The sequence below is a fragment of the Fusarium coffeatum genome (genome assembly GCF_003316985.1).
Source record: "Fusarium coffeatum strain FIESC_28 chromosome Unknown BRIP53273_contig_216, whole genome shotgun sequence".
NCBI classification, from domain to species: Eukaryota; Fungi; Ascomycota; class Sordariomycetes; order Hypocreales; family Nectriaceae; genus Fusarium; species Fusarium coffeatum.
In genome coordinates, this window is record NW_022158009.1 from 23,620 (window position 1) to 45,225 (window position 21,606).

Here is a 21,606-nt window from a genome sequence, read left to right on the forward strand (position 1 = left end):
GGATCCGAAAAGCTTCCATCTCGTACCACTCTTACTACCGTCCGAGATGAGCGGAACGGTATTGTAGCGAGACAAACATGCCAACCCGCCTCGTTACGCGCCGTACCCAGTTTTCCAGCTGCGACGAGTGCCGCCGATCACGTGTAGCGTGTGATGCTCAAAGCAACGCCAACAATGCAGAGGGAGGATCTTCTCCACAGTGTACACGATGTCGGAACCGAGATAAAGCCTGTACCTTTCAGGTATGGGAACGTCTTAAGTGCGGTTTCGATCCATAGCTGATTAGCTGTTTTTATAGTGGCTTCAAAATGCCAAAGCGAATGGCTCGGCAGGCGCAAAGCGGCAATCTCGCAGGAGGACCGTATCACGACCGACAAGTGATACATCGTCAACGCGTGAGGGCGGGAACACGGATGCTCCTGAAAGCCTAGATCCTTGCCAAGCTCGTTCTACAACAGCGGATGACGTTCCAGAGTCGGTGCCGCAGCCATGGCACACAGTCACTAGGAGCTCGATTGACGGTGTCGCGATGAATGATACGGATGCAAAATGGCTCGAAACAATATACAGGGAAGGTTTTGAGGCAGTCTTTGGCTCGTGGATGGGCAAATACAGTTGTCCCTTCTTGTAAGTCTCACCCAGTTATGTTAAAGCCAAAGCTCACAGCTATAGATTTGGTGATACTCGAGCCGAAAAATATGTCAGCATATCCGATCTCTGTCGTCACCTAGACGGGTGTATAGTGGATCCTGGAAACAGTCAACTCGTTCGCAGATGTGAACAAGCCGAACAGAGTCTCCAAAGCACTATCTCTGCCTTCGCCGCGCGCTGGCTCCCTGTGACCTCTCTGGAGACTGATGAAGACCACTGTAATCTTGTACAGAGCCTTTGGAGATATGCAAGAAGAGACATGTTACGCGTCATCAATAGGCCATGCTACCGATCGATGCTTTCACTTTTTCTTTTCGCTTTAACACCAATACCTGAAGGGATTTCAGAGGACGAAGAGGCAGATGGCATATCTGGCCAGGCGTGTGTTCATGCAGCGTTGCAGCAAGTTCAGACTCTACGAGCTCGCCAGAAGAATCTTCAATTTAGCGGCTCTAAAGTCTCTCCTCCTCTAAGATCAGATACCATCGTCACAACACCTGAATCGATCGAGTCCTCTGGCTTCATCAATGCCGAAAGTACTGTATACTGGGCAGCCCTGACCTTCGATACCTCGGCTTCTTTGACTCTCAACTGCCGCCCCCTGCTATCATCCGGCTTGTTCGGTTTCGAGTCTGAACTCCCTTGGCGTTTGGTCAGGACCTGTGCAAAGATGTTTGACGAAAACGCTCCACAGTGGAAGCAAGCAAGCTCCAGTATGACCGATGAAAAGGCAAATCAAATCATCGCCGCTGGTGCCTGCTGGAAGCTTCTCGGCTGGAAGCTTACCGCGGTATTCAAAGAAGCGCTGCGTGATGGCCATGAAGAGCCCGAAGTACGGAAAGCCTATTTCGCTGTGGTAGATTCCATCAAGCAATTTGGTATCATCTTTCGCCCACCTTTGGACGAATGCCACAAGAGGATGCCTTTTCTTGGCCAGCAAACCAAGCTGCGATGGTGTAAGTATGGGATAATGTTAAAGTAAGGGCGATATTAACCGACGATGCAGTTTCTCTCATGCTTCACTACCACCTCAGCATACTGATGCTAGTCGATATGATAGAGGCTACAGATCGCCAAGACCTGCTCCCAGACATCACAGATATAAGCATTGACGCCGAAAACACAATCATGAACACACTAGCCTTTGGACTGCACAACACCTTCACACTGAAGCGGCCCCGCGATGATTCGCATGTTGGAAGCAAGACAGTATTTACAATACCCATCGTTTCCATTGATCCATATCCGCATCACGCAGTTGTAGGCATACAGCTATTACGGAAGGCTATTGATCGCGATTTTGCGTTAAGTAAGATTACAGAAGATACGCATGAAAGTCTATTGTCGACATTGGAGGATACATTGAAACACCTACCGCAGAGTTCGAAGTCTGTTCAAGCCGCGATAGAGAAGCTCGCAGATGTTTCGGACACAATGGCATCCGTGCACCAGATACCATAGTCAGGATGAAGTCTTAATTTCCTTCACTACTTCAAGCGCAGGGGTTAAACCCGAGTGGCTGCCGAGACCTCGACCTCGGAATTCGATAATAATAATGCTGGCCAACATGCCCTCCACCTATTCGTTACTTTTGTCGCTTATGATTTTCCGATGACATTCTTAACGTCTAAGGAGGAATTATTTCCGCAATGCGGAAACCGTCCCAATTGCCTTAGCGCCAGCCACTTACCTCATAAGAGCTATTGGTGACAACTGTCCTGGTCTTGTTACCGGATCCGTTGAAACTTTGGAGGGTGAGAGGGGTTGGAGTTTTTTGCCAGTTTGCTTAGGCTATTCTATTGAACGTCGGATCCGGAATGATTGTGGTTGTTTCTATTGGTGTCTGGTGCCAAGGCTTCTCCACAATCGCAACTACCTACTTCGGATTCTTGAACAAAGACGGTTTAATTTGATGGCATTTGCATCTTCAACCTGAACACAAGTCGAAATTATGGTACTCATAGTAACTGACAGACAAGCCGTCACTCTGCTCGGAGCTGGCACTCAAGGGAGACGCCTTGCTTTCATGGTTAGTGGTACGATGAGCTAGAGTGCTTCACGCACGCTGCATCTTCCAGAGCTGATACGAGACGTCTCTAGTGGTCGAGTACCGGCAATGATGTACATCTAGTCGACAGCCAGGAGGCTCAGCTTCATGCGAGCATTGAAGCCATTGACGAGTTCCGATCAAACTCATCCAACACGAACACGTCTTGGGGAACCATTATCACCCACTCACTTGATACTCTACAGGAAGCTCTAGAGGCTTCGTGGTTGGTCGTAGAGGTCAGTAATCCTAATTCGTATATAACGTCGAGATGCTGATGTTTTAGTGTGTCCCTGAGCGCCTCGAGCTCAAGCAGCAGGTCATTTCGCAACTGGATTCCCTTGCGCCGAAAGACACAATCATTGCCTCGAATTCCAGTAGCTATTCTTGTTCGGAGATCTTGAAAGGTCTTGAGTTGAAAAATGAGAGCCGGTTTCTGAGTGCTCACTCTTGTAAGCGAGGCGATGAATATCTTGAGTACCAGTACTGACTTTGATATCTGAAGATTGGCCACCTGAAGTACCTCGTAAGAACTAAAGGTTTACTTGAAAAACAAAGTGTCGTGCTAATTGTATCAGAAATCGAGATCATGGGACATGATACCACCGATCCTTCACATGTCAGCTTGATGATGGAACAGTGCAAAGCTCACGGGTTTCCTCCCTTCCACGTCAAGAAGCCCTCTATGGGATACATCTATAACAGGTGAGCCCCGTCTGTTCCTCTATTTGATGATGATGCAGTGTGGCTGACCTATCAGGATATGGGCTGCCATAAAGCGAGAAGCGCTTCTCACCGCTGCAGAAGGTGTTGCAACGCCAGAGGAAATTGACGGTATCTTCAAGGGAGTTTTGAAAACACCCAAAGGTCCCTTTGAGCAGATGGACTTGGTCGGCTTGGACGTCGTAATGGATATCGAGCAGCATTACGCTGATGCGAGAGGCAACATTCCAACCGCACCCCGCGAATATCTGCAGAAATTCTTGGATGAAGGAAACTTGGGTATCAAAAGCGGACAGGGTTTCTACGACTACAGCAAGCAGTAAAAGTTTCAACGGTATCGAGATCGATAGGCAAGAAACATACTATAGTTGATAATAACGACGGGAGAATTGCTCCGCAATGCGGCACAGTTTTCTATCCTGTTGATAGCTCTCGGGCGGTTATATGTCAATCGTGATATACTTGAAACATTTCTCTCATTGACCCTAGTCCCAAACAAGGTTAAAACGTCTTGGTATCGTCCAAGGTTTTCAAGTTCGACCTTCCTGGAACGTAGTATCAACTAGGGAGTAATCGTTGGGATGATCGTTTACGCGGGGAGGGTGTCATCAGGCACGGCCCGTAGAGGAGCAAATAGAGTGCGCAAGGGAGGTAACACAAAGCTGTCTACTGCAGGGGATGTACAGGGATGGACTATCACGTGTCTATAATAGGCCAAGACAGGCAGTTGGTTCATGGTGGCGGATTCAAGTGTCTGTCTATAAGTAGAAGGTGAATTTTGAGCAATCAGAAAGATAAAAGATGGCATGGGTATCGGATGAGAACCCGGGACTCGGACCGGGAACGCCTCGCTTGGCACATCCTCACACTCCACTGTGATGTGTCTCCAGAGTTACATGATCTCGTGTTTGAGATATATGTGCTATTGATATTGACCTAATTAGGCTCTGTTTGCGAATGTTCTGTAGAATAGTAGCAGTATTAAGCGCAAGGTATGAGCAGAGAAAATTAGCAGCCTAAGAGCTAGTCAAGTTGAACCAACGAGCATAGTCTGACCCCTGTATCCACCGGACAGTCTAGAAAATGGTGAGCACGTCGGCTTGTATCTGTGTCAGTATGATTTATCAGTGAGCTTCGATCAAGTTACACACAAAACAACGTCAAGAGACAGCAATTTTAGAACCAATTTTACTTAGAATTATACTTTGGTAATGAAGTAGAGCGATCTGGCGCACGAAGATAAAGGTTTTTATGTACAGGAGATTGTCCATCACCGCTCAGCCTACAAATAGACGTAGCAGAAGGGGCCAGAGAGTGTGCTCATGAGATCCTTGATCTGTCTATCAGGTCCAACCCAACCCAGGCGGACGTAGTCGTCGAAAGTGGTCTCGGCGCTAGGAGGCATGTTGAGGAAGGTGTTAGTGCCCGCAAGAGCATCCTTTCCGAGGATACGGTTCGAGGGGTCAAGCATTTGCCAGATCCACCAGACACGGTCAATCATGGAGTGGTGCAGGTAGAAGGCAGGGTCACCGGGGGAGGTGTAGACATCTCGACCAGGGTCACCACCCATGGCGTAGTGACCACCACCGTGGATACCGATGTCACCAGTGCCGGGGACACCCTGCATCTGCATCTGGAAGTCGAGAACGTTCTTGGGCTTGAGGATATTGTTAAGAACGGACGTTGCGTTTGCGAATCGTCGGTTGACTGAATCGCTCAAATCACGCTTCAAACAACGGGGGTTGTACTCGAGAGGATGAGGGTTGGCCTCGACCTGGCCACCGGGAAGGTCGAGGGCGGCAGGGCCAAGGTTGACGCTCATGTCCTTGAAGGGACCCGAGGTGACACAGCCACCTCCGTTACCAGTCTTGAGGTAGACGGGAGGAAGACCGCTGGAGGCACCGAGGATAATGTCATCTTGCTCGCCAATGTCCTCACCATCACCAGAGAGTGAGGTTTCGCTGCCATCGAAGATGGAAGATTTTGCAAGGCCGGTGATGGCAGTGAGGGACCAGTCCCAGTACTATTAACAAAGTCAGTAAAAGGAGGATCTACCGTATAGACTCATGAAATCCGGCAGTGTTGGCATAAACAGACAATAATTCATCTCTTTGATGCGAAGAGCAAACCGACGGCTTATCACCAAGTGGATGAAGACTTGTTGAGCCTATCAGAGCAGTCGCTTGATAAGTGGAGCGAGTGTCCACCAACGCTAACCGAACTTCGTGGGCCCTGATTGGGTACTTACTGGTTGAGTTCCCTTGTAACCACACTCGTTTCGAAGAGCCTCCTCGTACAGCCAAGTGAAATATCGATGCCATGAGAGGAAATTACCAGTGTAGTGAATAGTCTGAGTGGAATTCAAGTGGATAGAGACGTAGTCATCAAACCTAGTCTTGGCTCCAGCAGCAAAAGACTCGGGGCCTTTGGCAGGTCGCGACTGAAGACACTTGACAGCAGAGATGTAAGACTTCTTATCAGACTTGGAAAGGGTGTTCCTGTCGGTAGTTAGTATCGGTTATTCTCCGCAAGTGGCACAGCATGTCTTACCATTCCCGTCTAACACGGATGTTCTTCCAGCTGCAGGTGCTGTCACGCTTGGTCTTATCACCAGCAAGCTTCTGGGCAGCCTTGTAGGCGGCAGCAGCAAGATCATTGACCTCATCAATGTTTGTAACCTCAGGAGCAGAGGCGTCAACAGTGGTAGGCTGAGGAGCAGCCAAAACGCCAGCGGCGTTAAGGGCCAGAAGCGAAAGGAGTCCAGCACGCATGATGAAAGAGTGAGGGGAGTGAGATAAAGAAGGCACAGGGATGGCTCCGGTTTCAACACTGGCAGATGTGACTTGAAGGACCAGTGAATAAAGAGTGACGATCAAGCAGAAAGTGATTGAGCTATATACTGCAGGAGAACCTCCTGAACGGAGTTTTCCTTCACTCACTCTGCATGAAGTACAGGCCCAAGGTCCGGGGCCAGAAATAGCGGTCTTGGCTCTCCATCGGGGAACCCATTGATCATGGATGGAGTACCAACACAATTACAGTACACAGAACGGCAGCTCTACCATACAGAAGCTCAAGCCCATGGTAAACATTCGCGGAATCTAGACTCAAAAGCTACAAAGCAGACGGAAGAATCCTTCTTCGCGTAGACTCATAAAATCCTCTATACCTTTTCCATGCTGTTCAACCGAGGCAGGGTTTCGTGTTAATCAGATCTAATCCGATTTAGGATCCTGATCCTGAGAGTTGGCAGGGTCTAATAGTGGACTGCGGCACGGTCGTGAGAGGGGCAGGGATTGATCTGCAAGACCGAGGTACAGCAACGGGGCAATTGTTGGTAAAGGTATTAGTTCAGGGGAATAAGGTGCTTACAGGCCTATCGTATCAATGCAGGATATTTTGGTAAATGAGCACATATAGGAAAGGCTAGGTTAGAATCAATCTCATCACAAATATGAGAGGACGGCAGTTTTTTTCATCATGAAGTTGACAGCACCCTCCACGTAGTGCTGACGGTGGAGAACGTAGGGCCAACTCAGTACCCATTTGACTACCACATAAACGGGGCAATTGCGAACGATGGATGGGCGAAGATCCGGAAGAGTTCCGTTCCTAAGAATCCATGGGTAAAGAGGCCGTAGGTGGAGATGGGATCCATTTGCGAGAATATGCCCGACACTAATTAACAAGAGAAGTCATTCCCGGCCAGCCGCTTGATTTACCCGTTAGGGCCAACGAGAATAAGAAATGGCCATGACTCGTATTGTTCCACTGCACTAATTCCTATTCTCCGATGAAGGAATTAGTGAAGGATCAGATTAGATGGGCAACGCAACACGAAGGAAGAAAAGAAAAGAAACCAACTCCAAGCTCAGACATTCCGTCCGAACTCCTTGATCGACATGCCGATCACCCTCGCGAATCACACAGGAATTAGTGGGATCCAGTTGACATGCAACTTAACCTGGTCAACCCCAGAAACACTTTATATCGCTTTCAATATAAGTATAAGCATGGATGCAATACATCCAAGACGCCATGGAATTGAGTTTGGTATGCAGGCCGCTACAGTTACATACAGTCCATGCATTTCAACCTGCACAGAGCCTCGTTCAGTTGGCTCTTAGTGGAGAACCCCCTAACCACCACCGCTAAAATCCTGTAACGCTTTGGGCGCGCCACCGGGCAATTTAGCGGATATTACTCAGGTAGGTTTTCTGCATGCATGCATATTCTTAGTCTCGGCAATAATCTCAATTCAGGAATATTTTTCACGTCTGAGCGTTTCATACGACAAAGCAAAGCCTGTGACGATCGGAACCTGGCCAATGCGATGGATGGATCCTCCCCATCAGATCATTATTCATGTACCGAGTTTACCGGGCTAGTGCGCCTGTCAGGGGAGAGTTTCCACTCGCCGTCGACCAACTCGTACAGGTACAGCAGCTATGATACGCCTAAATGTCAGAGAGCCGGCGATAACGTCTCGGCAACATGATAACCTTAGATCAACTGGGTAGTTGACCCGATCTTAGTTCAGTTCAAACTAGTCTGGCAGTAGGTCGCTAGTTTCCTCCGAAGGATCAAAGAGGAAATTCGCCAATACTCGGCCGAGGTATTCTGGCGTGACGAGTTCTTGTGGAACCAATTACGCTCCAGCAGTAGAAGACGAAATAACCTGATCACTTTACGAGACTTTTGACCAAGGTGTTTATGTCCCTATTTCTTACACCCAGCGTTAAAGTTCCTATACAGATCCAAATTATGGGAACCTGCATGTTCTAGCTCATGATGAAACCCTGTTAGAAACGTGGTGCAGCTGGGCTGCAAGACACCTTCTCCTTGGAATGGTGCCCCTGACAGGATCTTCTTGCTCCCCCCTCTTGTGTTTGCTTCTTATGTATCCCGTATTCCCTGCCTTGTTGCTCCATCGTTCCCAAGTTCTGGGATCTCTCTTGCAAATTTCTTTACATCAGCGATCATGGATCCAGCCAACCTACCCTCAAATCCGAACGAGAACGGAGCAGCCGATATTCTTGGTTCCACTTTGTTTGTTGTTTGCTTAGCTACAGTTGTTGTGCTTGCTCGCTTGTATGTGAGGGTTTTTATCATCCGTGGTACTGGATGGGATGTAAGTTTATTGTCTCGTCTATGCATATTCTGCTTTGCTTTTTTCCGATCTCACACGTCTACCCCCACCAACTCTCCACTTGATGATTGCCCGACACTTTTCTTAGCAGAGTACTGATCACTTTCCCAGGATGCCTTCATGCTATTGACAATGGCCATGAACTGGGCTGGCGAGGGTGTAGTCATTGCTTCTGTGGCCTATGGTGCTGGAAGACATATTGGTGATGTTGACCCAGCTGTCTTCCAAACCGGAATGAAACTCAATTTCATCACTCAGCCCATCTTCCTTATAGCCATCTGCGTCGTCAAATTGTCAGTGGGATGCGCTCTATTACGAATCGCCTCAACCAAATTCTACCGTTGGTTGATCCTTGGTATCATGGTTTTCATGTCAATCTACACCATTGGATGCTTCTTCGTAAGTCATACTCCTCATAACAAGCTACAAAACACTGACCTGTCCAGACCGTGGTACTCCAATGCACAGACCTTCGCGCCCTCTGGGATCCTATGGTCCCTCGTCAGTGTTGGTCACAAAACACACTACAGAGTCTATCATACACAAACTCTGCCCTCAACATCTTGACTGATCTTTTTTTCGCCATCATCATCCCTACACCCATGCTATGGAATCTCAACGTCCACTTCCGCACCCGTATGACGCTCCTCGCCATTCTTGGCCTTGGTATTTTTGCCTGCGCCGCCGCCATCGTCAAAGTCGGTTATGTCACCAACTATGGTAAGCTCGGTGACTGGCTCTGGGACTCTCGCAACATCACCATCTGGACCGTCGTCGAGCTCAACGTCGGTGTCATCGCCGCCAGCTTGCCCTGCCTCAAGCCTCTCTTCCGTCGCTTCCTCGGCAGCTACTATGGGAAGAACTCCAAAAAGACTCCAACAACTGGTAATACTGGTTATGGGCGTGGTACACTGCGCAGTGCAACACTGCGTAACAGCAAGAACTGGCACACTTTATCAAGCGGGCACAGACAAGACGATGAGACGGCTAGTCAAGAGCACATAAACGATTATGAGCTTCGGGATAGGATGGCTAGCCCTGCTGGTGCAAACACAACAACAGTACTCAGTGATCTTGGACGATCGAGTGATGAGCTGAGCACAGGTAGTACGGGACATAAAGGTTCTTACCCAGTTGGCATCACCAAAACAACCATGACAACGGTTGAAATTTCGACCAAGGGCTCCTAGTCGCCTATATAACCTGTTTTCCGTCTATGTTGGTACGAATATTAATAATTCCACGGCATCCGATTCCATGTCACACTTATGGATATACGATGGATGGAGGTGTATATGGGAGTATCTTGGTGGTCCAAAAACCTTGTACATAGTTTCCAGTATAAAGTTTCCTTGTAGTCAATCAAACGTTCAAAACCATATTATATCGACTCACATAACCTTGAAAGATTGGTAACAAAGTCTGTTGATTTTCGAGTGGGAGGGGAATGTGTCAGAAACCCACACTGAACTGCATACAATGCGCTTTGGTAACCATGAAGAGTTTAGTATCTCCCATGTACATACCATTAATGACCTGTTAATTGCTGGGAACATTTATTTTTTCCATGATTCTTCTGAATATGCGAACCAATGCAAAGCTTCAAGTGCCGAATCTAACAAGTAGAGTTGAAGTCAGGGGTAAATTTCCATGAACATTCCAAACTTCTTCTGTGTTGTCGGATGGGTTCCCGATTGGTAGAATGTCATGCAGAGCTTTGTGGCGACGAATCAGAATCATTGCCGGTCGGATGTCTTGAGCTTGAGAGGGGAACTTTTCCAAATCGATGTATCATATCATGCCATTTTGCTTTTTGCTGTGGGAAGCTCCGTGCTGAATATTGGTTTCGGATGGCCAGCTGAAAAGTACTTATCTATTCTTTCGCGCATTGATTGGCTAATGGCACAGATACTCTGCGACTCTGTGCAAAATAAGGTTTCCTCACTTTAACAATAAGAGAACGGACCAACATGCTGACTGCTTTTGGTCAGCAACAAGCGTTGACATTCCTGCGGCACATACCCTGGAGCTCCGGCGGGTAACGGAGATGACCGGGAAGTACCGACAAGGCTGAACCTGTTTATTCGTCTTATTATTCTTGTCAGTAACTCTTATCAATTGAAATCTGTATAGAATTGGCCTATCTTGAGGCTATTAGAACCATGTGATGGCGATACCAAAACAAGGATGCCAAAGGAGACCAGGGATTCTTTATCATTATCTGCCGTGAGCAGGTCATCCTTCATCTCCTCAGGCCCGAGTAACAGGGAATTCCTAAGCTTATTTTTGCCGGTCTTGGTTTAGTTCATTGGTAAGCTCCATTTCCCCCGCAACGCGGAGAGACCGGACGGCCCACCCCCGATTGGCCAGTGGATCCCAGCAGGACGCGAGTAAGGTGACATCAAACTTCGTATCCCCAATCGAATGGGCTCTCAGCTCAAGATAAGGGATCAATCAGCTTTTTATATTTGGACTGGTCGCGTCTTCTATCCTTTTCTCGCCAAGAACAACGTTCATCAATCAGTTACTGGACCACACAATGACGGCAGATACTCCGGCCCAAGAGGGCCACCTCCAAAAGAGGTTCTCAAAGATCACTATGATCGGCATGGCATTCGCAATTCTCAAGTAAGACAGTTAATGAAACAATGGTATGATACCCAACACTAATTCGCGCAGCACTTGGATCTCTCTCGCCGGGTCCCTAGGACTTGTCATGCCATCAGGTGGCTCTGTCAGCTTCGTCTACGGCTTCATTTTCTGCGTTATCTGCAATATCTGCTTGAGCGCCAGCGTAGGGGAATTAGCATCCCTGTATCCTACAGCCGGAGGACAATATCACTATTCATTTGCCCTATCAACCAAAAAATGGAGGAATCTTATGGTATGAATAACACCAACACCTTAATTACCCCCAAACTAACTTCAACAGAGTTTCCTTGTTGGATGGATAAATATCGCTGGGTGGTTAACACTTAACACAACTGCAGCCTACTTTGGAGGTACTTTACCCCTGAATTGTCAAAGAGCATATCGCTTACCGTAAATTAGCTCGCTTCCTTGCCGCAGCCGCAGTAGCTGGTTCTGGCGGTACATATGAGATCACTCAATGGGGCACGTATTTGATGTTTGTCGCAGTATCAATTGTTGGCGTGTTCCTGAATATCTTTGCCTATCCAATTCTGAACCGATGGAATGAGGGTGCTCGTGAGTCTTGTTCAACCACTCAGGGTCTTCCCGAAGGTGCTAATTGTGATAGTGTATTGGTCCATAACCAGTGTTGTGGTGATCAGCATCGTGCTTCTGTCCACCTCCCCAAAGACTGATGCCAAGTTCGTCTTTACCAATTTCTCCAACACAACTGGATGGAGCGACGGCACGGCTTGGATGCTTGGACTGCTTCAGTCAGCTCTGAGCATGATCGGGTACGTTTTTTTCAGCCAGAATATATCAAGTCTCTAACAATTCTAGTTTTGATGCCGTCGCACATATGACGGAAGAGATGCCCCGACCACAAAAAGATGCCCCTCAGGCCATGGTTGCTGCTGTTCTAGTCGGTGGTGTAACGTGAGTTTGCCTTGTAACCTCCATGAAGCTGTACTAATTTCAATCTAGTGGTATTGTCTTCATCTTGGTCATGCTCTTCTGCTTCGTTGACCTCGACCTCCTTCTCGCATCACCCACCCAGAGCCCTCTCACTGAGATGATCTTCCAAGCCACCGGTAGCCAAGTCGCGGCGACAGTGTTGAGTGTTGCCGTTGCCCTGTGTTTTGTTAATGGAGCCAATGGCTGTGTAACTTCTGGAAGTCGACTTCTCTGGTCTATGGCCCGTGATAATGGAACACCATTCTCCAACTAGTAAGCATTTCTTTATCATCGCATACTAAGTATTACGGCTAACACATGTAGTCTCTCACACCTTCACCCCAAGCTGAATGTTCCCGTCCGAGCTATCTTAGTACAAGCTGTCTTCAATCTTTGCTTTGGATTATTATATCTAGGTAAGTTATTTCGTCAAGCCATGGAAGCAGCATACTGACAAATCAAAGGCCCGGAAGTTGCTTTTAATGCATATATCGCCAGCTGCACACTGTTCCTCAACCTGTCATATGCCGCGCCAGTTCTCATCCTTCTTATCAGAGGGCGACAGCTTGTTCTCGCAGAGCCTCCTGAGTTTTCCCTTGGACATGTGTTTGGATACACGGTGAACTACATCGCAGTCATCTTTGTTCTTGTCACATCAGTTGTAAGTCACGCTTTGTTGCATGGAGGATCACATTTCAGCCTGGAGCTATGCTGACTATCATCAAACAGTTTTTCTGCTTCCCACCAGCAATTCCGATCAACGTATCAACTATGAGTAAGCATTTTTTGCTCTGAGCTTCTTTCCATCATCTAGCTAACATTTGCAGACTACGTGACAGCTGTCTTGGGCATCTTCATCATTTTCGTTACTGGACTGTGGTTCATGAAGAAGAAATCCTACGAAGGGCCTAAACTTGAGTGCATTTTGGGGGAAGAGTTGCCCGTGGCTGATCTGGAGCCAAAGAGAACAGAAAAAGAAGTTGTCTCCAGCTCACATTCCAAGCAGGAAGAATGAGTCGTCAGCATAGAAGGCGGGGTATCTGCAAGCAAGCGAATGGATTTAGCGAAGGATATTTATTAAGTTATTGATTGGTCTTGGGTATTCTCATTTATGTATCTCTGTAATTAGTTCTAGCCCTTATTTCATACTGTTAATTGACCACGATGGTATATCCAATTAAAATCATTAAAGACAGTTGGGTTAAATAGATGCGGCGAATAAGTATACCTTCGACTGGTGCATCAAGGACTAGTGACCTATTAGTAAACGATAAGGGAGTTTGTAAATGTAGAGATGATATGTATAGGCTCAGACTTAATAAGAAACTTTATTACCAAGTCTTGATAACGTTATACTAACTTGAGCGTATGGCTTGCTGTGCTATGGTATTGTACTTGTTTGTAGGTATAGGTGGACAGGAAAGACAGTGCTGATTTGGAAGAACCCCTGCATGATAACCCCCGGTGCGATAAGAAAGAAGATGCTTGTTATAACTCACAGCTTTGCCGATGTACTCCTCACATATCCGTAATGCCAATCCTCCCTCGCCAAATCTTGCCTAATCTGATAGTTGCGCTCCGCAATATCCACCGTCTGCATGTCAACATCTAAGATACGCATCGCCTCCTCGCCATCGGTAAAGCTCCCAGGTACAGTCCCAACAATAGGCAGAGTGACTTGACTGCAACCGAAGAAACCCTCTTCCGCTGGTCCGCCAACATTGCAGTAGATTACCGCGGCAGTGTTCTCGAAAGCTCGAGTCACTAGAGCGGACTGTATGAACATCTTTTCGCAGTTGGCATTGTATGCAAGTCCTTCTTCTGACATGTCCCCTGATGTCCAGTATGAAGGGATTATTATTATCTTGGCGCCGGCGAGGACCAGCTGTCGGAAGGCTTCGGGGAAGGCAAGGTCCCAGCATACGAGGATGCCGACTCGGCCGAGAGGGGTATCGATGACTTGATGGGGGTTGGGGGCTTCGTAGTTGTCTTTGGATGTATTGCGGGCATGATCAACGAAGGACGTCAATGTAAGACGCTCTGGAATCCAGAGGTTGGTCTTGGTGTAAGTGCCCAGAAGGTTGCCATCGTGGTCGATAAAGTCAGACGTATTGAGTAGTGTGGGTCTGGCATCAGCAGCGGCGAGACCACCTTCGTTGGAAGTTTGAGTTACAAATGTTCCAGCACAGATGTTGATGTGAAGCTCTGCTGCTAATGCCTGGTACTTTTGTCGATATTTCTCAGCATCCTCAGGTGTAAGTGCAAAAGATGGCTCTTCTGGCACCCAACCCGTAAGGTGGTACTCTGGCAGGACTGCTAGTGATGCACCCTGAACCGCCGCGAGTCGTATCTGTTCGGCCGCAAGTGCAAAGTTGTGTTCAGCGTCAAGGGGCTTTGTAACTGTTAGCAATCATCTAATATCAACGTCATTGTTTCTTACCTTTGGCTTCATTTGCACAAGAGCCACCTTGAAAGAAGGACTTGATGTTATCAACGCCATATCGATTAGCTCTGATCTTGACAACTGCAGAAGCGAGGGAGCATCAGCATGGCGTTCCTGGTACTGATAGCTATCCAAGATAGCTGGGAATGACAGACGCACTTCGGCAACAATGGTCAAGAAAGGCAAGTAATAGCCGTGATTCCTATGTTAACGACTTCCGTTTCTGGTATTGATATCCTTAGCTTATTATCACCAAGTTCGGAATGGGTTGGTGGAGCAATAGCGAGGCTTGGAGAAGGATGGACCATTTCCTGGGGAATTTGATAGATGTGTTACCTCATGTCTTGAACAGGAAGTAAAATGAGATGCAATGTGATGAGATACGCATATCGTCTCATTGATTTCCGCATTTCCGCCTTGTTTGATCAATTTTGGCAATGTCTTGGAGGAGGTGGCGATGGAAATAGTCGAGTGGAGATTGTAGTACAAAGCTAGTTCCACTCTGATATAAGTACTTTGATACTTTGACACTGTACTCTAGAATGTCAATTGAGGCTGAGAATTACCAGCACAATGAACCAACATAACATCGTCAAGAACGCTGCAACGAGACACGTCCCTGGGAGAATACAATGGAATGATACCTCAGAAATGAGATCCAATGAGGAGCCGATGGCTTTACGCTAAAGAATCACGTGATATGGGGGAGCCTGGAGCCTCTATCTCTCTTCTCCACCCCCGACTATCCCGCACCTTGAAATCTCCACTCCTCAAACGCGGATACAACCAAACGGGTCATAATGCTCTCATCAACACACTCGGCCGCGCGCATGAACATCACTAGATCACGCACGGGTTGCGCCGTGTGTAAGTCTAAAAGGGTAAGACCTTGTCTTTGCTGACCCCGCGATGGCCCTACCTGACCGCTCATCTAGCTCAAATGTGATGAATCTAAGCCCGCTTGTTCCCGATGTGTAAGACTAGGCATCCCGTGTCCTGGATATCAAAAGCCCTTGCGTTGGAAAGGCGGCTCAAAATCACCACCAAAGGACCCTCCAGAGACTCCTGCGGATGCATCCCCTCCTGATAATACCGCGTTACCCCCTCAACAGCCTCAACCAAGCCCAATGTATGCGACTTACCAACCACAGCATCAACCGCAACAGCCTCACCCTCCACCTCCTCCGCCGCTTCAGCCTCAATCTCAACCTCGAACTCAGCAGCCGGAACAGTTTGTCACCAATTATTATGATCCAGGACTCTTAGATCATCTCACTAATGCGATTGACGCCGGGTGTATGGAGCCTTCAGGGCAGGAGGCTCTGGATGCCTCCATGCCTCTCATGCAGTTCACCGATGATATGCTACAGCTATATCCCGACCAGTCACTTGGACAGACACCACCAGATAATGGATCCCAGGAGCAGAATGAGGAGAGACTTTGGCAAGCTAATGCTATGGGGCCGCAACAAGTATACTCGCAAGCTTTGACCAGAGTGGAACCGAACCAACCTTCTGAGCAAGTTATCGAGATGCCGTTAGCACAAGCCCTTCAAGACCATTCCTCTGTTCTCGTCGAATACTACTTCAAGGAGGTATGCGGAATGATGTCGTGCTATGACAGCCCGATGAACCCATATCGAACTACTATTTCAAACATGTGGTCCGGATCACAGTCCCTCTACTATATCACTCAGAGCATGGCCGCTGCGTGTCTCTCGGAGGTCTCACCCACTTTTGCATCAGTTGGGCATCGACTTCGCGACCAAGCTATGATATGCTTATCCAGGGAAGCCAAGATCGCTGAATTAGAAACATCGTCCTTGTTAGCTTTGGTCATGCTGGGGATGAGCCTTTCATGGCATGACCCAGATAGCCTCGGACAACCACAGTTCGACGTTCTCGCTCGAAAGGTTATGTCTGCAGAAGCGCGGGGTGACCCTTTGGCGTTGGCCGATAAGAAAAAGGAGTTTTTTTTCTACAACTCGCTGGTATACTGGAAAATGCTGCTTTCTTTCGTCACGGATATGGACCCCAACATGAGAAGTGCTCAGCCTCAGCCAATCCCGCCGGACTCTCTTGATAAGCACGAGCCTCGCATGCCTCACCCACAGACAGGTATCGGCATCGAGGTACAGGAGTTGGTAGCAAGTGTGGGTAGCCTTGTACGGAAAGAGCGAAAGCGCCTACGCACTCGTCGATTTGTTTCCAAGGATGATATTCAGCAAGCCCAAGATGCCATTATTGCTTCAGAACGACTGCACGCGGAACTCTGTACAATTGAGTTGCCCCAGGAGGGTGATATCGTCGACGCTGGTGATGATTTGACCCCAGCGATTCACCTGGTAAATATTGCGGAAGCATATCGATGCACTGGATTACTTCAGCTGTATCGGAATTTTCCAGATCTTCTTGTGCCTTTTGCACAATCAGCGCATTATATGACGGGCTCGCCTGATTCATCAGGGTCTTATACGGACGAGAGGGCCTTTACGGATACATGGTTGACCTGTTTGGCTCTTCATGTGCTAGATCTGGTCAAGGATATCCCGACAACATCTCGAAGTCGGTCTATTCAGCCCTTGCTGTTCGTGAGCATCTGCAGCGAACTTTCGATCTGTCGTCCATACTGCACAATTTCAAATCTGCAACGATCTCCTGTGGCGAGCATAGCAGCCAGTCCTCGCTTTAGAGTGCCCTTGAACGGCTTGGAAGTTCTTCAAGCAAGGAAGATAGTCATCTCTCGGTTATCAGCATTTGAGAATATCTTGGCGGCTAAGCCGATTCGGCGAATGTTGATGCTTGTTAAGAAGACATGGGCTTGTATGGACGAGGAAAAGAAGGATATGTATTGGATGGATGTGATGATGGATAACGGGTACGAGACTCTGATGGGATAATTGCAAGCGAGAGTGGGATAGTCGTATAAGTTTCCAGGATAGGAGCCTTTCTTTTCAGATGTTGGACTTTTGTTATGCAATTTTAGAGCTGGATTTAGAGGATGCGGGTGGTACCACTGTATAAAGCTTTCAGTTCCCACTTGAAGCCGTTTATTTGCAGGTGACGAAGAAACGGTGAGGGTCATGCTTGATGTTAGTTAGAATTAAGCACTGCGGGATTTTCCTTTAGCTTCCTAAGGTTAAGCTGATGATCCGGCGCAATTGAATGTGGTTCCTAGCATGACATTCCAGGGACAGGGTCCAAAATGTACTTATCCACAAAAAGGAAAATCAAGCAGTGGCTTGGCACGAGCTTGACCAAACTCGGGTGATGGAGCCGCCGGCTCACAACAACGTTGAGTCCGGGGGGGCTGGAATACGGGTCGGCTTCTTGACTCGATTAGGTCAATGGCAAGTCAACACCATCTCAACTGTTGGTGAACCCTTGTTTTTGTGTGCAAGGACCAGATGAAATAGATGGCATATAAACCGCCACTGCCGCTCACTTACCGTCGATAGTTCACCACCATCGTCGTCATCACCATCAATTCAACGCCATGGCTCGCGGTCTTCTCACTCTCTGTGTTAGCGCGCTCGCTGCCGTCGCTGGCGCCGCTAAGTCAGCCGACGTGGTCTTCTACAATGGCAACATCTACACCATGTGCCCTGGCAACAGTACGGCTACGGCCATGGCTGTGCGCGGAGGCAAGATTGAATACGTCGGCAACAAGAAGCAGGCGCATACCTACATTGGAAAGAACACCAAGGTCATTGATCTTGAGGGCCGCATGGCTATGCCTGGTCTTGTAGACTCTCACATGCACGTCATTTCTGGAGGTCTCTCCCTTTTAAAGTGCGATCTGAGCTATCAAACCTTATCGCTCGCAGAGACCCTGGAGCACATCCAGGGTTGTCTTGATGATGAGACGGACAAGACTGACGATGATTGGCTGGAGGTCGTCAACATGGACTACGCTGGTCTTGTGTCAAAGAGCGGAACCGTTGGAAAGAAGCAGCTGGACAAGCTGAGCACTAAGCGACCTGTGTTTATCCGCTCAAGCGACTACCACACTGTCCTTGCCAACTCCCGCGCGCTTGAGCTCTCCGGCATAGATGAAAACACCAAGGACCCCGTAGGTGGAAAGGTTGACCGTCTACCTGGAAGCAAAGAGCCTTCTGGTTCCCTTCAAGATGGTGCCCGCGACCTTATCAAAGTCCCTCCTCCCTCCGAAGCAGAGAACCTCGAGGCTGCTCGTGCCGCCCTCAAGCTTCTCCGCGAAGCCGGTATCACTACATTCCAAGAGGCTGCCGCTGCTGACAACCACCACGACGTCTTTGACACCATCAGGAAAGAGGGTGGTCTCTCTGCCCGCGGGTACTTTGACTTCTGGGTCGAGGCACCCGATTCTGTGGATGGAGTGCCTGCTCTTGTCAAGAACGTCACCGACACGATCAAGCCCTGGAACGACAAGAAGCCTCTTGGTCCCAAGCCTAGCCTTAAGTGGCAAGCCATCAAGGCCTTCATTGATGGTGTTATCACTTACCCTTCTAACACCGCTGCTCTCATTGAGCCCTACTGGGCACCCGTCGACGGCAATGAGAACGGTACCTGGGCTCCTGATAAGAACTCCCTCACTGATCCCTACTGGAAGCCTGCCGTGCTTACCAAGACTCTCGAGGCTCTTTTTCTCGCTGGCATTGACGCTCAACTTCACGTTGATGGCGATCTTGCTGTCCGTGTTGCTCTTGATGCCGCTGAGTCTTTCCGCAAGAAGCACCCTGGCAAGGACATCCGCCTCGGTCTTGCTCACGACGAGCTCTCCCACCAGGATGATTGGGGTCGCTTCGCCAAGCTTGGTGTTGACTCTATTGTCAGCTACCAGTGGTCTCAGCTCAGCTCATTCTACATTCCCAACACGTTCAACTCTCTCGCCGAATACCGTCTGAATAACCTCCAAGCATGGGCCCAGATTGAGAAGCGAGGTCGCCCTCTTGTATACGGAAGCGACTGGCCTGTAAGCTTTCCATTAATTAAATTCTAATTCAGAGACTAATTGCAACGACAGATTGATCCTCTTGACGAGTTCCTCGCTCTCAAGGTCGCAGTCACCCGATCAGGTGACCCCGAGAACCCCAACTCACCCGCATCTCAGGGTCCTCCTTTTGATGGTGTCTTCCCCGGCAGCGGTATCTCACGCACTTCTGCTCTACGATCTATCACCATCAACGGTGCTCGCTTCCTCCGCGCCGACAAGCAGATCGGTTCATTGGAAAAGGGCAAACTTGCCGACATCATTGTTCTCGAGAACAATTTCTTCAAGGTCCCCGAGGAAGAGCTTGGTCGCCAGAAGGTGCTACTTACCATGGTTGGTGGTGAGGTGGTTTACGTGGCCAAGGGTCACGACTTTGGTGTCAAGGCCAAATTTCCCAACGACGATAAGGCTAGTGCCAAGTTGGCTCGTCGCACCATCGGAGGATTCAACGCCCAGGAGCTGTCAGAGGAGGCTAAGGCGGAAGCCGCAAAGCTTCGGAAGCGAGGTGCCTGCGTTCATAAGCACTAGAAGAACGCTACGTGAGGTGCCGTGGACTAACTGCTGGAGCGCGAATTCTTAGTATATACTTAATATTTGACTTGTTCAATTGAGCATTGAAGCAAAGTTTCGACAAGAACCCCTGAACGCACAGATCGTGTGATTGTGACTGCGAATCCCCATGCTAAAGATAACCTCCCAGATAACTCCGGACAGTTTGTGCGGTATCATGAAAGTTGGGTGCAGATAACTGATTGGATCGACTAACCCTTCGATCCTTCAACTTACGACTTCCCCTATGCAGAAAAGAGTTATCAACTCGCTGACTACCAAAGCGTTTACAGCTAAGGCTACGGAGAAATAGTACGATGTCGGTGCGGACTGGGATGGCGATAGCTTATTGGCGCCTTTTCCCCCCGTGTTCAGTTAGCACGTCTCATCATACCGCGTTATGTCCGCTCGACTACCAGGTACTTGACCAGAAACAGGCAATAACCCTGAAAAGGATCAAGGCTATAAAAGAAATGGCACTATAAACAAGGGATCAGCGAATCGCGTCAATAGCTCAGCCACGATGCGGTATCAGGGCTCCGAAGCGGCTTAGGATCTACCGGAAAGCAGGAACATGATTCCGACAAGGTAGGATTCCGAGGAGGCGTTCATGTTGGGTATCAGTATCTGCAGATTTGGCCGAGTAAGTCAGTAACACGGACTATAAATGATGTGATTTGTTTAGAGGTGTTGGTTCAAGATGCAGCATTTCTCAGGTGTGGCGCCTGTGACGCGATTCATGTTTGAACTGTCAAAGTGTCACAGAAACGACGATCTCTCGGAGCGAGAAGAGTTCATTCAGCCCTGTAGATCTCTAAAGAGAGTTTTCCATCGTATCTTTCACCAACAATCAACAGGATGAATCGGTTTGTTATCTCCGGTTTGGACAAGGGAAAGGAACACGATGGATGGATTCCCTGTAGGGTCGTATGAGATTAGGTAGTGAATGCAACTGTGATGATAGCGAGTTATGCCACTAAAAGTTAGTTCCCTCGCGCGGACAAGTTCCACTTTCGGGTGGGCATGTCCGAGACTCTAGCGCAAACTCTAATTATCCCACCTAAAAGTTCCCCCGCGAGGCCTAAATCCTACCTCCCTAATTATGTGCCGACGTCTGACTACCTGACTCTTCACTTCTCTTCAGCTAATCCTTTCACTGTTAAAATGCGCCACTGGGCAGAGAGAATAAATGAGTAAAAGTTCCAGACTAAACTTTACTGGGACAACCTTCTTCTTTGGGCCCGTATACTGTCAATCACTTCTTGGTCCAGGTCAAGTGTCTCCAGGTTTGTCGCATGATCCAAGAAATGTCTGTGTGAGTTTCCGTCCACCAACACCAACAGTTAAGCCACTGGCGCTAGACTAGACGAGACGTGAAATCTACAACGGGGTGAACCCTTTCCTTTACTCCCGTCACCAGTCGATACTCAAGCCACTTGCGGGAGGATCCTTGCAGTCATCTGAGCTGAACTGGAACATGTCCGTAA

At 48.4% G+C, this 21,606-nt stretch overlaps 7 protein-coding genes across 7 annotated transcripts; 5 read left to right on the top strand and 2 right to left on the bottom strand.

Moving 5' to 3' along the window:
- Window positions 1-77: 77 nt before the first annotated feature.
- FIESC28_08877 (uncharacterized protein) lies at window positions 78-3,744 on the top strand (the record flags this gene model as incomplete). Its single annotated transcript, XM_031163014.1, has 10 exons — window positions 78-242; window positions 299-627; window positions 673-1,607; window positions 1,658-1,960; window positions 2,631-2,680; window positions 2,752-2,937; window positions 2,985-3,150; window positions 3,204-3,224; window positions 3,277-3,403; window positions 3,459-3,744. The coding sequence occupies 10 exons, from the start codon at window positions 78-80 to the stop codon at window positions 3,742-3,744; spliced, it is 2,568 nt and encodes an 855-aa protein (XP_031012907.1).
- Window positions 3,745-4,703: 959 nt separating this feature from the next.
- On the bottom strand, window positions 4,704-6,192 carry FIESC28_08878 (uncharacterized protein; the record flags this gene model as incomplete). The annotated part of the gene is made up of 3 exons (XM_031163015.1): window positions 4,704-5,444; window positions 5,670-5,919; window positions 5,972-6,192. 3 exons carry the CDS (start codon window positions 6,190-6,192, stop codon window positions 4,704-4,706), a joined length of 1,212 nt encoding a protein of 403 aa, XP_031012908.1.
- A 2,210-nt stretch (window positions 6,193-8,402) lies between these two features.
- FIESC28_08879 (uncharacterized protein) lies at window positions 8,403-9,760 on the top strand (the record flags this gene model as incomplete). Its single annotated transcript, XM_031163016.1, has 3 exons — window positions 8,403-8,552; window positions 8,682-8,969; window positions 9,017-9,760. 3 exons carry the CDS (start codon window positions 8,403-8,405, stop codon window positions 9,758-9,760), a joined length of 1,182 nt encoding a protein of 393 aa, XP_031012909.1.
- A 1,349-nt stretch (window positions 9,761-11,109) lies between these two features.
- Window positions 11,110-13,170, top strand: FIESC28_08880 (uncharacterized protein; the record flags this gene model as incomplete). Its single annotated transcript, XM_031163017.1, has 11 exons — window positions 11,110-11,198; window positions 11,250-11,454; window positions 11,503-11,572; window positions 11,622-11,777; window positions 11,830-11,995; window positions 12,042-12,137; window positions 12,186-12,428; window positions 12,480-12,571; window positions 12,620-12,816; window positions 12,885-12,930; window positions 12,983-13,170. The coding sequence occupies 11 exons, from the start codon at window positions 11,110-11,112 to the stop codon at window positions 13,168-13,170; spliced, it is 1,548 nt and encodes a 515-aa protein (XP_031012910.1).
- A 480-nt stretch (window positions 13,171-13,650) lies between these two features.
- Window positions 13,651-14,655, bottom strand: FIESC28_08881 (uncharacterized protein; the record flags this gene model as incomplete). Its single annotated transcript, XM_031163018.1, has 2 exons — window positions 13,651-14,547; window positions 14,596-14,655. The coding sequence occupies 2 exons, from the start codon at window positions 14,653-14,655 to the stop codon at window positions 13,651-13,653; spliced, it is 957 nt and encodes a 318-aa protein (XP_031012911.1).
- A 743-nt stretch (window positions 14,656-15,398) lies between these two features.
- FIESC28_08882 (uncharacterized protein) lies at window positions 15,399-17,498 on the top strand (the record flags this gene model as incomplete). Its single annotated transcript, XM_031163019.1, has 2 exons — window positions 15,399-15,465; window positions 15,583-17,498. 2 exons carry the CDS (start codon window positions 15,399-15,401, stop codon window positions 17,496-17,498), a joined length of 1,983 nt encoding a protein of 660 aa, XP_031012912.1.
- Window positions 17,499-18,094: 596 nt separating this feature from the next.
- Window positions 18,095-20,098, top strand: FIESC28_08883 (uncharacterized protein; the record flags this gene model as incomplete). Its single annotated transcript, XM_031163020.1, has 2 exons — window positions 18,095-19,552; window positions 19,604-20,098. 2 exons carry the CDS (start codon window positions 18,095-18,097, stop codon window positions 20,096-20,098), a joined length of 1,953 nt encoding a protein of 650 aa, XP_031012913.1.
- Between the last annotated feature and the right edge of the window lie 1,508 nt (window positions 20,099-21,606).